Source organism: Juglans regia, chromosome 12 (assembly GCF_001411555.2).
Source record: "Juglans regia cultivar Chandler chromosome 12, Walnut 2.0, whole genome shotgun sequence".
Lineage (NCBI taxonomy): Eukaryota > Viridiplantae > Streptophyta > Magnoliopsida > Fagales > Juglandaceae > Juglans > Juglans regia.
This window is the reverse complement of record NC_049912.1, coordinates 31,428,675-31,445,440: the sequence shown is the minus strand read 5'-3', so window position 1 is coordinate 31,445,440 and position 16,766 is coordinate 31,428,675. Positions and strand designations below refer to the sequence as shown.

Sequence of the window (16,766 nt, the reverse complement as noted above, 5' to 3'; positions counted from 1 at the left end):
CACATTAATCAAAAGTACACTTTCTAACCTACCCACCTACTTTTTATCATTATTCCCTTTAGCGGCAAGTGTGGCGGGTCGACTTGAGAAATTACAGAGAGATTTTCTGTTGGGGGCTTAGGAGATGAGTTCAAATTCCACTAAGTTAAATGGGAGATGGTATGTCGTCCTATCTCTAATGGCGGTTTGGGTGTCAGAAATTTGTGGTTGTTTAACCGGGCATTACTTGGCAAATGGTTGTGGATATATACTAAGGAATCAGAGGCCTTATGGAAGACTATGATTGAGAGCAAATATAGTGTTTTAGGGGAGGGGTGGTGTACTAGAGAAGTTAGAGGAGCATCTGGAATGGGGCTATGGAAACATATTAGAAGAGGATGGGAGGTCTTCCATCGTCACAATAGATTGCAATTAGGGACAGGCTCCAAGATCAGATTTTGGAAGGATGCTTGGTGTAGTAACAGTGTTCTACAAGATCTGTTTCCGTCTCTTTTCTTGATTGCAAGTACCAAAGATGCTACAGTGGCGGAGGTTATGGAAGTCTCAAGTAGGAACATTCATTAGAACATAAATTTCAACCGAGCGGCACAGGATTGGGAGATGGAGAGTCTTGTTGAATTTTTTAGCCTCCTATATTCTACTCATCCAAACATCCAGCAGGAAGATGGGTTGTGGTGGTGTCCTGCAAGGAAATGGGTGTTTTCTATTCGCTCTTTCTATAAGGTTCTCACACAAGTTCCAGAGATACAGTTTCCATGGAGAAGGCTTTGGCGTCATAAGGCTCCTCCCAAAGCCTCTTTCTTTGTGTGGGCAGCGTCGCTGGACAAGATTCTCACCACGGATAATCTAAGAAAGAGGAGGATAATTATTGCAGACTGGTGTTGTATGTGTAAAATCGGAGGTGAGTCAGTGAATCATTTACTTTTACACTGTGAGATAGCCAGGACTCTTTGGGACGATGTGTTTAAAAAAATGGAGTTAATGTGGATTATGCCGGAAACAGTTCTGGATGTATTGGCTTGCTGGACTTCGATTCGTGGGGTGAGATAGATCAAAGCAGTTTGGAAGATGATCCCTATCTGTCTTATGTGGTGCCTATGGCAGGAGCGCAATGAGAGGACATTTGAAGACAAAGAGAGATCTTTGGAGGAGCTAAAACTGTTTTTCTTTAGGACTCTTTGTACTTTGGTCATTGTCATAGACTTCAATGACATAGACCTTCATGATTTCTCAGTTTCTAATGTGTTTCTAATGTGCCTACATAATTAGGGCATTTTCTCTGTATTTTGACACTTGATGATTTAATAAATTCTTGTTTTACTTATCAAAAAAAAACTCCAAAATTGGTCAAATTTTTTTTATTAATATAACACTGCTGCATGCAGCTTTTAGTAAAAGAAGACTTGGTGGTCACAGAAAGCTTCCGAATTGCTTTCAATCATCTATTTGATGCTTTCACTTGTATGCTCATGTCGTATGCCTTCTCCAATGACTAGTGAAGCCATTGCATAACTTTGGCCATAGCCTTCCAGACAACCGCCAATATTTTATTATGCAACTCTTAAAAAGTGACAATATAATATTAATGGTAAGTTCAGAAAACCTTACTTGAGGTGATCAGGCAAAGAGGAATAAACATATTTCCCAATAAAGCAAGTTAGTACGTAAAATATTTCCTGTATTACTTCTGTGGTCTACTAAAAGACATCTATTACATATCCCTATGAGCACAGAGGAGCACATTATCTTACACAAGAAACTTGTTTATGAAACACATCAGACAAATAAACGCCACTGAGTGACAGAAATGAGATTGATAAATACATTGCATGCGCTATGAACCAATAGCAAGCTTAGTTAAGACATCCTATAAACATGAAAGAGAATTTGTGTGGGAAAAGAAAGAAAATGAAAAATGTAGAATGTCACTGGATTGATCTTGTACTACTCCATGGGAGAATGAAAAACACGGAGATTAGTTATTACTCTGTCTTTGCATTCTTCATCAAAGCAATGATTCTACTGTCTGATATAGATTAATTATCTAAATCGAGATTAATTTGCAACTGTTAGGAAAGAATTGTAATTAATAGATCTTAAATGGAGGGGCACCACATTTCTACTTACTTTTAAGTAAAAAAGAAGACCATAATGGCATGGAGATTTGTGGGAGGGAGGGGGAAGGAAGTCACAGAGAGAGAGAGAGATAAGGAAGTTACCATGGGGCCACAAAGGATTATCTAAATATCTTCTTTTCTGTCAAGAAGCCCCAATTGCATCACAGAGAAAAAAAAAATTATAAAAAAAAAATCCGTTTTCTTCCTTACACTCGTAGCAAGTGCTATCATTTTCTTTTTTTATTTCAATAATTTCTGTGATAATATGAATTATTACTTGAGAGCCATCACCAAAACTAATCCTGAGGAGTTTTAGGATTCTTCAGAAGGGTGGGTTTGAGATTTTTCAATCACATATATGCCTCCCATGCTCCTAGCACCCCTATTTTCCATTATAAACTAGTAGCTTAAATTGCTATGTGAAAACTAAGAATGTAGCCATTCCCATAGGACCCCACATCAGTGGTATCCAAGTACCCACATATCTGTATGCAAGAAGATTAAGGATTAAGTTAACAAATCTTTTCTAAATCAAAGACACAATATTCAGCTGACCCATTATACCAAACTATAAATACAAGAAACAAATCTCATCAACAAATTAACAGTCCCAAAAAAAATCACTCATTATATCTAATCAGAACTCCAAAATAAATCAAAATAAGAAAGGAAACATAGCCTTTGGCCTAATTTGGATACCCATTTGGGTTTCTTTCAATCAGATGTCCTAAACCCTGTAAAATGTAAATGCATAGATGCGTGTAGAGAGAAATACAAACAAGAAGTAAGAGAGGAAGAGGAGAGAGCATAGAATAAATCGGTCTCCGTTTACCTTTCCAAACTGTGCAATCTTGGTTTAGGCAGAGGGAGGGTCGCTCAGAGAGGCGGCGTCGTCGGTGGCGGTGGGCAGAGCAATGACGCGTCAGTGGGCAGAGCAACGACACGACGCGAGCGAGGGAGAAAATTTTTTGCACGGGACAAATTCGAATGAATTGAAAAAAATGAAAATGCACATTTTGATTTTCAGATATTCTTTAAAAAAAAATAATAAAAAATAAAATTACAAACAATACAGCCACGTAAGGTCCGGAAAGTGTGCACCCCTACATAGGATGACCCGTAGTACTACTCCACGAAAATACTGATCGTCACCCCTAAAATTTAATTTATTAGCAGCGGAAGGCTAGAAGCTCCGAGCGAGTCAGAGGGAGAGAATGGAAGCGCTGTTGTGCCGGAAATTGGGCGATCCCACAACCGAAGAGAGGTCCAACTCTCCCATGGTATTGAGCAAGATCCACCCAATCCCCGAATTGGATTATCCCACCGCAGTGAGGGTGAGGATCAAAGCCACCAGCTTGAACTATGCGAATTACCTGCAGGTACAGGGCAAGTACCAGGAGAAGCCTCCCGTCCCCTTCATCCCTGGCTCCGATTACTCTGGGTTCGTCGATGCCGTGGGTCCCAATGTTTCCCAATTCAAAGTCGGAGACCCCGTTTGTTCCTTCGCCAGCCTTGGCTCCTTTGCTCAGTTCATCGTTGCGGACCAGTCCCAACTGTTAGTCTTCTTTGTCTTGCAATAACTCTAAAAAATTTTATTATAAATCTCTAAATTAAATCTGTATTTGTAATGAAGGTTTAAAGTGCCAGAGGGATGTGATATGGTGGCCGCTGGTGCACTTCCTGTTGCCTACGGAACATCACATGTGGCACTTGTCCACAGGGCTATTCTGAGCTCTGGTCAGGTTTTGCTGGTTCTTGGTGCAGCTGGGGGAGTTGGCCTTGCTGCTGTTCAGATCGGAAAGGTTTGCGGCGCCATTGTTATTGCCGTCGCTAGGTACTTTCGCTCTTCTCTTATTTCCTTTGCTCTTATCTTCTCTTCATGTGAAATCTAGTTCATTTCAATTCGGTGTTGTGTTTGGATTCTAGGGGAACTGAAAAGGCGCACTTCTTGAAGTCTCTGGGTGTTGATCATGTAGTGGACTTGAGCTATGAAAATGTTACCAAAAGTGTCAAGGACTTCCTCCAGGCTAGAAAGCTCAAAGGGGTTGATGTTTTGTACGATCCTGTTGGAGGCAAGCTGACCAATGAAACGCTTAGGCTTTTGAATTGGGGTGCCAACATTCTGGTCATTGGCTTTGCCAGCGGGGAGTTCCCTGTCATCCCTGCTAACATCGCCCTCGTCAAGGTACGATTATTTTTTATTATATAGAAGGTGTATCGAAAGCAAACGGGTGGTCAAAACTACTAAATCAAGGGCCACTTTTGACTTCCACAGTTAAACAAGTTAGTGCAATTTATTTCTATATTTCATATATTTTAAGGCCTCTGGCTTTTAATCTCTTTCCACCAGAATTGGACGGTGCATGGACTTTACTGGGGTAGCTACAGAATACATCGACCTGGTGTTCTTGAAGATTCTATTAGGGAGCTACTCTCATGGGTGGCAAGAGGCTTGATTACCATCCACGTTTCTCACACTTACAGCCTGTCAGAGGTCAGGATATCCCTAAGCTCTTCCACCCATCACCCTTCCTTTCTCAAAATGAAATTGGGCCTACATTCTTTTATAGAGTGGAGCTTTAGGTGCAACGTATCTCTCTATAGCCTTTACCAATTATATGGTACATATAACTTCAAACATTTCGGAACTGAGAGCTCCAGTCAGGTAAGGAAGGTCGGTGAGATCTGTGTAGAAGAAACTAACTTGGATTTTTGTTAAAAACGAGAATGAATAACCCCTAGGGGTTGGCTCAAGTGGTAAGAGCTTTGGTCTTAGTGGTATGCTCCCTCTAAGTCCAAGGTTTGAACCCCTGGGTGTAAACAATTTCTAAGGGGCACGTCCCTTCAGAGAAAAGCCGATGATTTACCTGATCTATAGATGGGGATGCGTTTCAGGAGTCCGGAGTTTAACCAAGTAAAAGACATGCTGCATTTGCACGGTCTCCGGGATTCCTCATCATAAAAAAATGAGACTGGATGCATGAATGAATAGTTTGCAAAACACAACTTTATTTGATAAACCAGAAACAGAGAATTGAAGGTGGGAAACTCTAACTGTATGTACACGTGTAATAACTAGCATCTGACTCATTAACTTAAGTGAGCTAGCTAATTAAACACTTGATACACTTAACACTCCCTCTCAAGATTGGGGAATATATATTCAGAAGACCCATCTTACGCAATAATGCAGAAAATGACAAATGAATGAGCACCAAAGAATCGAGCCATTATCATAGATTGAGACCAGGGGTGATAAATTCCCTCCTGTAAGAAGCTGAGTTACAAGCATAGATCCTGGACTATCTCCATTATGCAAAAAGAAAAGATTAGAAGAATCTTCTGATATAACAGAGGAAATACTAGTTTTGGAAGAAGCCACCATTGAAGGATTGAAGTTTGAAATATCAGGGGAAATCAGATTGCTCTGATACGTGTGAAGAAGAAAATAGGTTTACCTTTTATGAAAGACGAGAAGGATGAATGATTAGAATAGTTTACATAACATAACTCTGTTTAATATTCCAGCCAGAGAGTAATAGGCTGCCAACTCTAACTCTATGGACACCTGTAACAACTACAGTCTGACTCATCAACTTAAGTAAACTAGCTAATTAAACACTTGATGTATACACTTATAAGGTCATGACTGGTTTGCCCAGCCATTGCATACTGGAGTGGGGTTATCCCAAACAAAGCTTTCTTTTCTTTAGATATGTTGGACCAATTGGCTGCATTTACTTATTCAATAGTATATCCTGCATAGAGAAATAGACTCGGTTGGGTTTTTCCCTTTTTAATTTATGAAAAGAGTACCATAAATTCCCTCGCTAGCAAGAAGATTTTTCCTATTATATATCTATATATCAAGAAACACATTCAGAAATGTTCAACCTTGGTCTTGGTTGTCATGTGTACAGTGTTTGTGATACAGTTGGCTGGCTGCATAAAATTTCCAATGAAGCCACGAGCCAAATTATAACACCTCTAAGTATGGAATTTGTACCATTTGTTGTTAACATTTAAAGAAACTCGTAGGTTGTTCTCATTTGCTTATCCACGTTTGCCAAGGATTTAATGGTTCAAATAGAAGCCATTCCTTATTGAAGCATAATTAACCCTAAAATGGTGAGTCTTGGGTGATCTAGTTTCCAATATTTGTGTGAGAAGTAAAATTAGATTTTAGAATGCTTATGCCAAAATGAACCTTGCAAACTTGGAGAAAATTCTTCAGCAGCCTGGTTGAACAAGTTGCACATCCATCATAATTTGCAACATGCTTGGTGTATATTGCTTAAAAGGAGCATCTTGGTCAAGTTTGGACCATGTGATTATTAATGTCTGCTAGTTGATTGTATTCAAATTAGTAGTGGGCGATTTATCAACTCAAGTTCTTGTTCTTGGCAGGCCAGCCTCGCTTTTTCTGCCATCAAAGATAGGAAAGCAATTGGGAAGGTGATGATTATTCTTGATGACAAGAGAAATGTAAGATCTAATCTTTAAGTTGGTCTGGATTCAGCTGGGATGAAGTGTTACCCTTAGCACTTGCATGTCAGATACTCCATCTTTTCATTACTCAAAACATTATGAATGGTGTCTTTTGTATTATCATTATCAAATCTATGACCTACTAATAACATGAAATCTATACGAGCAGACAAGTCTCGTGCAAAATAAATAGGGATCATGTGTTAAATGTGTAAGATTACTTATTAAAAAACTGTTTAAGATGAATGTTTTATGTTGCAGAAACACAGTAAAATGCTACTTTCTGCTGCTCTGAAGTGATTTGCATGGAAGTCGAAACTTGAAACTGTCTTATATTTCATGGCAATCAAATGAATGAATATATTTTCTTATATGTTAAATATATATATATATACATATATATATACACGTATTTATGTATGTATGTACATATGTTGAGATAATGTAATAGTAGACCGTTATTTAGTTTTGGTCAGTACAGGTACCATCCTCATATCGCACCTCCTGAACAGAAAGAAGTTGATGTTGAACACAAATGGGTGATTCGAGGCTATAAGTTAATGTTCATGCTGAAAGTTGAGAGTAGGGCCATAATTCTTCAGTAAGTCGTTAGGGGAAAATTAGGGTTAATTATAAAATCAGTTATGGGTTTTCGCCGGTTTGTAAATCATTCCCATCGGTTTCATTTTTTGATGATTTATTTCATGGGTGTGTATATTTTTATTTTTGACAATTAAATCTCTGTCCATCTTTTGTCAACTCATCTAACGACAGTGTTAGGGATTAAATTGACTAGGTCCAGCTCATTGAAAATCAATCACTAATACTAAGGGAAGAGATAAGGCCAAGAGATAAGGCAGTGAAGAGATAAGATAAGGAAAAGATAAACCAAAAGTAGTTAGCTTAGACTCTTAAGAGGAAAAGGCTTCACAAGACAAGTTGGAATCAATTACTTCAAGGAAATAGATCTCTATATAAAGAGGGGGCCCAAGCACTCTACACAAGATCTCTCCATGACTTCTCTACGCCTAAACTAAATTTTTCCATTGTATTGAGCGATATGTAGAGGTGTAATTGGTCCGATTCGATCCGATTTTAGACATATTTTAAAATCGAACCGGTATATACTGGTTTTGAAATTTGAAGAATCGATATCACATCGGTTACATGTACTACCAATATATAGTGATAATATATTGCAGTATATTATAATATATATTATAATAGACTATATTGATAATATATAGTTATTTATATAAGATTTTAAATTTTAATATTATATTAATTAGTAATTTATCACATAATATAAAATTATTTTATATATAATTATATATAATATAAAAAATATTTTATACGATATAAAAAATCAAAAAATATATATATATATATATATGAACCGGTTCAATCCGGTGTTAAAAAAAGAAAAATCGGAACCGGATTGATTTCGATCGATTTTGAGAAAAATGGAGCCTATACCGAACCGTACCAAACCAAACCCGGTACCGGACCAAACCCACCGGTTCGGTTGGTTCATCGGTTTTTTTTTTCACCCCTAGTAAGGCCATTTGAGATTGTAAAATCACCAATCATAGTAGATTTTGCCTCCCAAACATCCGTGGATGTAAGCTTTTATGCTGAATCACTTAAATCTCTATCTTTATTTATTTATTTATTATTATTTTATAAATGAACACAAAGAATACCGTATCGAAACCCAAATCACCATCGTGGCATTAACAAACAGGATGACCACATGGCACAATTAGAAAGCAACAAGTGGCATACTTAAAAACAAATAAAATATAAAAAAAAAATCAAAATAAGAATCTAAACAAATAGATAAAATAATTAACTTACAAATATTTGAGGGAGGGATCCCTTCCCCAAAGATGGCGGGATAGGGAAGGTGGTTTAGGGTTGTTGCAGGGTGGCCAATGAGCCACCCAATGGTGGTTTGGGGGTGGACCACAAACCATTCCATTGGGGAAAGCCTCCTCCTCACAGGGTGCTTGCACCACCTCTTTGAGAGGTGTCTCATTCCCCCAATTTTCTTTTCATTTTAAAAATTCTTTATTTTTATAAATATTTATAATTTTGTTTTTTAAAATTAAAAAAAAATTTTTAATCAAATTAGTTTCTATTTTTACAGTTGAGGTTTTGTTTTTACAAACTGAGATAAACCAAATAGCGAGTATTAAACGAATTGTTAAATATACTAGTTCATTTCTAGTAGGGGTGCTACTCGCCCTATGCAGGCGGGTGGCTGCCCATCCCGCATCTCATCACCACTTTGGTAGGGTGATCGTCACATTCGGTTGTCGGGATGAGTGGATTGGAGCCACCATTATCTGACCACTCCGTCCAACAACACATTTTTCACCAAAAAAAAAAAAAGTCCAACAAAATCACATATAATCATAAAAATCTCATAAATCCAACAAAACCAGACTTGCAAAGTTACATACCGAACCAAACAAACCAAACCTAGTAATCACATAAATCTTCACATATCTAAAGATCTATGCACAGACCCATGAGTCACAGTCTCAATCATGGGTCATTCAGAGATCTATGGGCAAATCTTTATAGCCCATGGTTGTGACTGTAGGTCATAAAACTCGTAGACCCACAATTGCAGACGTGGGTCTTTACTTACATATTTGCGGCGGCGACTGTGGTCTTGGGTCATAGAGACCCACAGCCAAGCCGTGGTCTTACCATCATAGATTGCAGCTTGGCCATGACCCACAACAACGAAGAGAAGCTAACTTAAATGAGGAGGAGGAGGAGGAGGAGAAAAAGATAAGAGGTAGGAGAGAGAAGAGAGGACAATGAACGGGCACTGAGGTGAGAAAAGAAGGGGGAGAAGATAAGAGGAGAGAAGAGAAGATGGAGGGTGGACTGTGGGAAAGTTAGCAATGAGAAAAATGAGAAGAGAGAAAAAGTTAGTATTTATAGTTAGGATTTTTGAAAAAAATATATATGATATACTATTATTATTATTATTATTATTATATATATATATATATATAAATATTGGGCCGGGCAGGTCAAATGTGAGGGCTCATTTGCCAAGCTTAATTTCTAGTCCTGGCAATGCTCATTTAGGGGTGGCAATATGTGACATGTCCCGCAAACCCAACACAAACACGACACAATTTTTTGTTAATAAGTAGTCTCGTTTTTTTTTTAAGATATTGTAGTTACTAATAAATGTAAATTTTAACTTTTATGTGAAATTATGTTAATTAGATCAAATAAGTTATGTGGATTAGTTCAACTCACATAAAACGAGTTGAAATGGATCATATCATATTGACCCGTTTCTAATTAATTATTAAACAGATCAAAACAGGTTGTATCATGTCATTTATTATTTAAATGAATTGTATTAGGGTTCGAAGGTCTGACCTATTTAGTATAACGGATCGTGTTCGAGCTGATCTATATAGTTAAATGTCTATGATTTAACATGACAGACATGAATTGCCCCCATACAGCTCATCTTTAACTAAAACCATGCCGATCCTCCAATTAGCGGGGATGTCCAAACAAAGATTTCGCGGGATGACAAATAAGAGAGCTTTGATTTGCGAATCAAAGTCTTGTAGGATCCTGAATGGATGACGTCATCTAAGCATTTGTTGCGGTAGTCACGTTCACATATACACACCATCCCAATCGGGTCCAGTGAATCGACACGACGACTATAACGATAGGCTATAGCCATCTTTGACAAATTCCAAGGAACGTTCCAAATCAATGACAAAAAATGCGTACGGGAAATCCTTTTAACCAAGTGTTATACATTTTCCAAGGTTGAAACAACATATTCTCGTTACCTTTTTTTCCTGGGAAACATAAATAACGTTTTTTAAAGTATAAAAGACAAACAAGGAGTGTCGACCCAACAATCATCGCAAAAGAGACCATACGTTAGAAACTTGAAAAACTGGAAACGTACCAACCCACATACTCGTTAGAAAGAGCCACTGATGATGATCTAACAACCGATAAGTAAAATTTGTGTGGCCGCAGGACGTGACTAAGTATGCCAGAAAAACGTTGTAATGGACATATATGTTAATTGATTTTCATCCACAGTAATAGTTGCAATTAGAGCAATCATTACCATCTCCATTTTCCCATACGTAATAGACAGTAAGAAACAGAATTGTAGCCTTCAAAATATTCACACAGACATTCAGGCGCAGTTATAATGGATCCCTATCTGAGCCTACTTTCAGTTTTTAGAAAGCGTACATATTCCTGCTGTAACATCTCCCCTCCATGCACTGGATCAAATCTGCATCTGTAGAAACTGATAATGAAGCAGAAAAGGTAAGAGGCAGTCCAACTTCAAAGTCCGACAGAAGCATATCAAAAGTAACTCATCATAATCAATTTTGTTGACTGATATCAGATATCTGATATTTTAAGGAGAAAATGCATTTTACACACCTGAACTACCACTTTGACACCCAAACTACCAAATCTTGGCAATTTTAGCCTCGATTAAGATCTTACATGGATCGATGAAAAGTAAAAATTTGAATGTTTAGGACGTCACTTTGAGTTTTGATAGTTTATGATGCAAACTGAAATCGTTGGTGGTTCAGGGGAGGCGCAAAATATAATTCCTCTCTTTAATTTTGTTGTCCGATTTCAGCCAGGGATAATACTTCACTGGAATGTAGGTCAGACACTCCGTAGATCACCCCTTAGATGAAGACGCCAGAGCTACAAAACTTCATCGTGTCTTCTTACTTGACAAAACAAAACCTGTTTACTTCCTGAGGAAGTGCAGTAGGTTCCACACTTCAAAATATTTTTTTTTTTATATGTAAACAATTTGTATTACTCCAAGAATAGGCCTAGCCCAGTATATACAGAGACAACCCTGACTAGGGGTTCTCAAGAGATATAAGGAAATCACGAAAGGCCATGCCATTGAAATCAACAACCTTGGACCATGTACATAACATGCTATAAAAGAAAGCTATAAATTCCTCTATCGATCTCTCATTGTCCTCAAACGTCTGCGCATTACGTTCGTGCCAAAGACACCACATGATGCACGTCGGAATCATCTTCCAAACCGCTGAGATCTGGTGTACCCCTCCAATGGAGCCAGCTGGCCAGAGCTGCTACCACGGTCTTGGGCATAACTCAACCCAACTCTACTCTGCCCAGCACCCCATCCCATAAAACCCTTGCTATCTCACAGTGTAACAAGAGGTGGTCTACCGACTCGCCCTCTCCCCTACACATGCAACACCAATCTGCTATGATAATTCTCTTCTTCCTCAAGTTATCTATTGTGATAATCTTGCCCAAAGATGCTGTCCACACACAAAAACTACTTTGGGGGGCGCCTTGTGTCTCCATACCCTTCTCCATGGGAACCTCATATTGGGGTCTTGGGTAAGAACATTATGTCAAAATTTACCCAAGTCCACATACATATGTAACTAGATATGTAACTAGATACCCCTTCCCCAGTTTCCAAGTGATCAGACATAATGTCCATTTTTTTTAAGAGAAAATGGGCAAAGCATGAAGAGCCATGTGCATATGATGAATGCGTACCGTTCATCAATTAAGTAATTTGAAGAGTGTGAAAGAGCTTCTCCACATGAACGGTGAATTGAACAGTCAAGGGTAAAATCATTAGACACAAGTAGGTAAATAGGTTAAGATGACCATGATGAGGTCAGAGAAGTATTATGGATAAGATATATATAACATGTTCATAGTTCCAACATAGGGTTGTCTGCAATCAGCATACATGGTAGGAAGGAAGATTTGTAATTTCCAAAGAGAAGACATGACGAATTTTTAATACGTTTCCTTTAGAATCTGTACAATATAATTGGGGTCTGAAACAACACCAGAAATCAGGTAACAATAAGAAATTAGTTTGAAGGATTCTTTTATTCTTTTAGCATGATTTCCTTTCATAAATCCTAGCAAGCCACCAACAGAAAACTACTAAGACACAATCAAAAAAATTATACTAAATGCTACACAGAAACATATGTTCACTCTCACGATATTAAATAAAATAATAAACAAACAATGCAGTTTCATACCTCCCATCCGTGCCAACAATAATGACAGCATTTTGAGATCCAAATGCTGCAATGAATTGTATGTCTTCTGGCAAGTGGAACTGAGCAAATGACCATTCCGAGCTGAAATATTTTGGTAAAACTCCTAGGAAGCATCAGAGAATTTACAAGGTTATATATAAGGGGAAAGAAACCAAAAGACCATTCCAACACCATGACATTTTGGAAAACCACCCGGTTAAAGTTCATAAAGATGAGTTGCAATGAGTAAAGTGTTTAACACAGTTTTGAGCTGCTAATCTGGGATGGAACAGGGCAAACATGGGCCAGCGCCCCAGCCCAGTCCACCATGAAAGTATGAAGACTTGGGCAAAGAGAATGGACAAGCAGGTGAGCTGGGCCAAGTTTCTCAGGATGATCAAGTTTTGGGCCAGTCTTGGGCTTGGTGGACTTTTAGCCTGCACTGATCAAGCACAGCATGACTTTATTCTGTTTAAATATTTCTTCATAATATCTTCAAACAACTTTTACGTTTATTTTATTTTATAGTGGTTGAGATGATTTTTTTGATTGCGTGGAACCTCACCCTGGCAATTTGGACCCACTCCTAGAGAATAAATCTTGGATGCATGACCCTGCCTGTTAGAATTTTGTATCAAAGAATTCAAAGAAACTCCCAATGCGAAATCGAACACAGGATGCTTGATATTATTCACACATTCAGAACTAGAACCTTTAGTTCAATATTTGATGTGTCAACCTTTTCATTGTTTTAAAAAAAATTAAACTAATAATTTCACGCAAAAAATTAATCACATAACGGGGTTGGCCAAGCTGTAATCAGCCTATGTACTTTATCCAAGGGCTGGATCGGGCCTGTGCTGGCACTATGAATGTATTTCATAATCTTAGCGTGACACTTGGACACCCTAGAAAGGCCAGATAGTTTTTTTAGATAAGCCCAAGTACACAAGTAGCAGACAAGAAATGCACCAAGTTAGGACTAGAGATAGATACTAGGAAATCATGAAAAAGAAAGGCCAGATAGTTGCCTCAATGAATGTAAAGTCTCTCTATCAAGTGTCGTAAATTTAAAATCTAATTTCAATCTTCAGAGCAAATATTTTCAGATTTTCTCACAATCATACAAAGACATAGCACAATCAGTTATGTCTAGCATCAATTCTAAATGCAAAGCTGCCAAATATCCAGGCCGATTGATTGTAGTCATTCAAAGTCTAATGCATTAATTATTTGCTAACAATGCTTACCTCTCATAAAAGATAATGAAGAACTGGGATTGGAACCAGCATTTGGAGAAATAAGGGCATCCAGGGATGTTGAAGAATTCTGCTGAAACAGTGCCAGCCCTTGAGCAGCTGAGTCCTCCCCTACTCTGACTCTTAGGCTGAATATATGAACAGTACCTTTGTCACTTGAAGCTGCCAGCCACTGGACATTTGGAGAGAGAGCAATACTATAAATCTCTGCTCTGTTCCCACCTCTACGTACCTACATGCAGGCAGGAAATCGTAATAACCAAGCATTGGTTGTAAGAAAGACATCAGAAGAGTGATTGTATGCATATCAAACACTATGTAATAAAAAAGATGCCCATGAAGACCTATAGATCCTGTAACCAAAGCAAGACAGCTCCACCACCTTTGCAGAAATCTAGTAGGAACCTAACATTAATCTTATAATCCCCCGAGTTTTTTTCTTTTAATTGCCGGTATAGGTATAAATGGTTTTTCCAAAATAAGGCTTTTGAAATTATGGATCTTAATGAGAATGTTTAAATAGAGGAACTGCAAAGAATTTAGGTAAAAAAATAAATTAAAGAACCAGTGGTCAGTTACAGTAATCATAAATACAGTAATGCAATATGGTAACAAGGTGAATAACCATTATGCTGCAGATAAATGAGTTTGGAGATTAAAGCCTAAAACCATATAAACAAACCATTTTTTTTATAAGTATATATAAACAAACCATATAATAATACTAAAGTCCATATGAAGGTAGGCTACCTCTTGTAAGCGAGTCCCGTCCATTGTGTTGAATATTCTTATCAAGGTGCCCTTTGTACTAGCAGATGCAAGAAGCAGCCCATCCATTGTTAAGGTGAAGCATGCAATATGAGAATCATGAGCATGAATTAGTTTTGTCATATTCAGCCCAAAATGTTCAATTCGAACCTGTCCTCGTTGAAGACCTGGGCAAGCTAAGACAAATGTATTTGAATGGTGTGAAAGGCAACACAAACCCCTAGGATTTGCTAAAGTTTCGATCTGATGAAGAAGCTTCAGATCCATAAAGTTGTAAACATATATCTTGTGCTCAAGAACAACAATAATTCTATCCCGTCTTAATTTCACTGCACGAACCTCAGACCTAAAAGCAAATTCACCAATGCAACGGCTCTGATGATCATCCCAAATCATAACTTTATTAGGCGGGTATTGGGAATTAGCTCCACCACCAACAAGTGCCAGAATGTTGGACCGGAAGAGCATCTCAACGATTTTGAAACCCCCACTTTTCAAATCACGTCTAAAAGTTTCTTTAAATGGGTCACAATTATAGATACGAAAACCATGGTTTGTGCCAGCAGCAAAACAACCATAGTCCTGATTCCAAGATACAGAGAATAACTCAGTCTCATCACAGTCATTGGACTCTGGTTCTGGCTGGCTGAAAGAGCCAGAAGCCCCAGCGCTTGGGTTGTCACAGGTGCTGATCCCTGTTGATTGAAGTATTCCTCGAGATGTTGAAACTATTGAACTCATGTGAGATGAAGGGACAGTCATCAAGGTGCTCGCTGCAATCAATAGACATGGGAAACTGGGTAATCAAAGCCTTTAAGGAAACCTTCAGCAATCATACTAATTGGATAATAACAAGAAGGTGAGTAGAGCCTAAAATGGATACAACCCTAAAATTACTAAGAACTCATCCAAAATGCAAAAGAAGACAATTGGAACAAACACGAATTCTTGAGCATTCTACCAATGAAAGCCATTTCTCACAGAAGTCCAGCCAACAACAAAGGAATCAAATCACCTTTTTTTCTGTCCTTGTTGCGGTACCAATCCCTTTTGTATGCTTAATTTGTTTGTTGAAACAGCTATAGTGAGCTCCAGACCCTCATCAATCGGGTTCTTTGGTATTGCTCTGCAAGGCAATGTTCACATCCTATCTTTACTCCCTTCACTAGTTCCATGTATATGAGCTCCCCCTATATCAGTTTCACGGTCCTGTTCTCTTGCTTCTTTCCAAATGCCATAATATGCTAACGCCATAGTGATTTATATTAAACGAGTTGAACCCTGTCCCCTCTTCCATAACATGAGTCTACGAAACTATACAATTACTCGCTAATGCAATGTTTGGATCCCATGAAATTATGTTATATCAAACCAAGAAACAGATTAGAGTTCACATTAGAAGCCTAATGCAATCTGCATTTGGCGTGGGCTTCACAGAGCATTTGCGATTTCCACTTAAAAAAACTGAGAAAATTATCAGAAAAGAAGATTCCAATTGGATCGCATACCTACAAATTTACAAAGTATCCCCCTCAAATTGGATTATGCGCCCCGCAAATTGATAGGTTATGAGGAAGATAATCAATAATTGATCTAAATATTACCAACAGGACCAGGATGAGATGTACCAATAGACGAAAAAGAAAACGAGAAGAGGCGGATACGGGGTTGTGTTGCTGAATTAGGAATGTGGAAATTGGGGAATAAGAATTGCTGTTAGGATTAGGGAGTACCTACTTACTTTCCGACCACCGATCGAAGAGAACCGACAACACACCAAGAAGCTCCCCCCGAGCCCGACTGCCAATCCATATATGTATGCAATTTCTTTTTTTTACTCCCCTTAATATTCAGTTCTCTTTCACAAAACGAAAGATGTTAAAAACAAAATAAAAAACGAAAGATAATTATATAAACAAAAACTCTATACTAATTATTTTGAATATTTCATTAATTTAATTGATTGTGTCTTTTTTTTAATATAAAATAATTATTTTAATCAATCATATTAATAAAACATATACTTATTTTAATATAAAACC

General features: G+C 37.9%; 2 protein-coding genes across 6 annotated transcripts; one reads left to right on the top strand and one right to left on the bottom strand.

Moving 5' to 3' along the window:
- Positions 1 to 3,217: 3,217 nt before the first annotated feature.
- LOC109005282 (quinone oxidoreductase-like protein 2 homolog) lies at positions 3,218 to 6,901 on the top strand. The gene is made up of 5 exons (XM_018984131.2): positions 3,218 to 3,672; positions 3,751 to 3,951; positions 4,044 to 4,302; positions 4,468 to 4,611; positions 6,525 to 6,901. The coding sequence occupies exons 1-5, from the start codon at positions 3,332 to 3,334 to the stop codon at positions 6,618 to 6,620; spliced, it is 1,041 nt and encodes a 346-aa protein (XP_018839676.1). The 5' UTR covers positions 3,218 to 3,331; the 3' UTR covers positions 6,621 to 6,901.
- A 3,756-nt stretch (positions 6,902 to 10,657) lies between these two features.
- Positions 10,658 to 16,572, bottom strand: LOC109005280 (autophagy-related protein 18c-like). Of its 5 annotated transcripts, none has more exons than XM_018984126.2 (6): positions 16,458 to 16,560; positions 15,740 to 15,968; positions 14,707 to 15,497; positions 13,948 to 14,188; positions 12,698 to 12,821; positions 10,658 to 10,926 (listed from the first exon to the last, which is right to left on the bottom strand). In XM_018984126.2, the coding sequence occupies exons 3-6, from the start codon at positions 15,484 to 15,486 to the stop codon at positions 10,833 to 10,835; spliced, it is 1,239 nt and encodes a 412-aa protein (XP_018839671.1). In that variant the 5' UTR covers positions 15,487 to 15,497; positions 15,740 to 15,968; positions 16,458 to 16,560; the 3' UTR covers positions 10,658 to 10,832. The 5 variants fall into 5 exon arrangements, with proteins under 5 accessions (XP_018839671.1, XP_035539430.1, XP_018839672.1 ...); XM_035683537.1 differs by having other exon boundaries at positions 15,740 to 15,850; XM_018984127.2 differs by lacking the exon at positions 15,740 to 15,968 and having other exon boundaries at positions 16,458 to 16,572.
- Between the last annotated feature and the right edge of the window lie 194 nt (positions 16,573 to 16,766).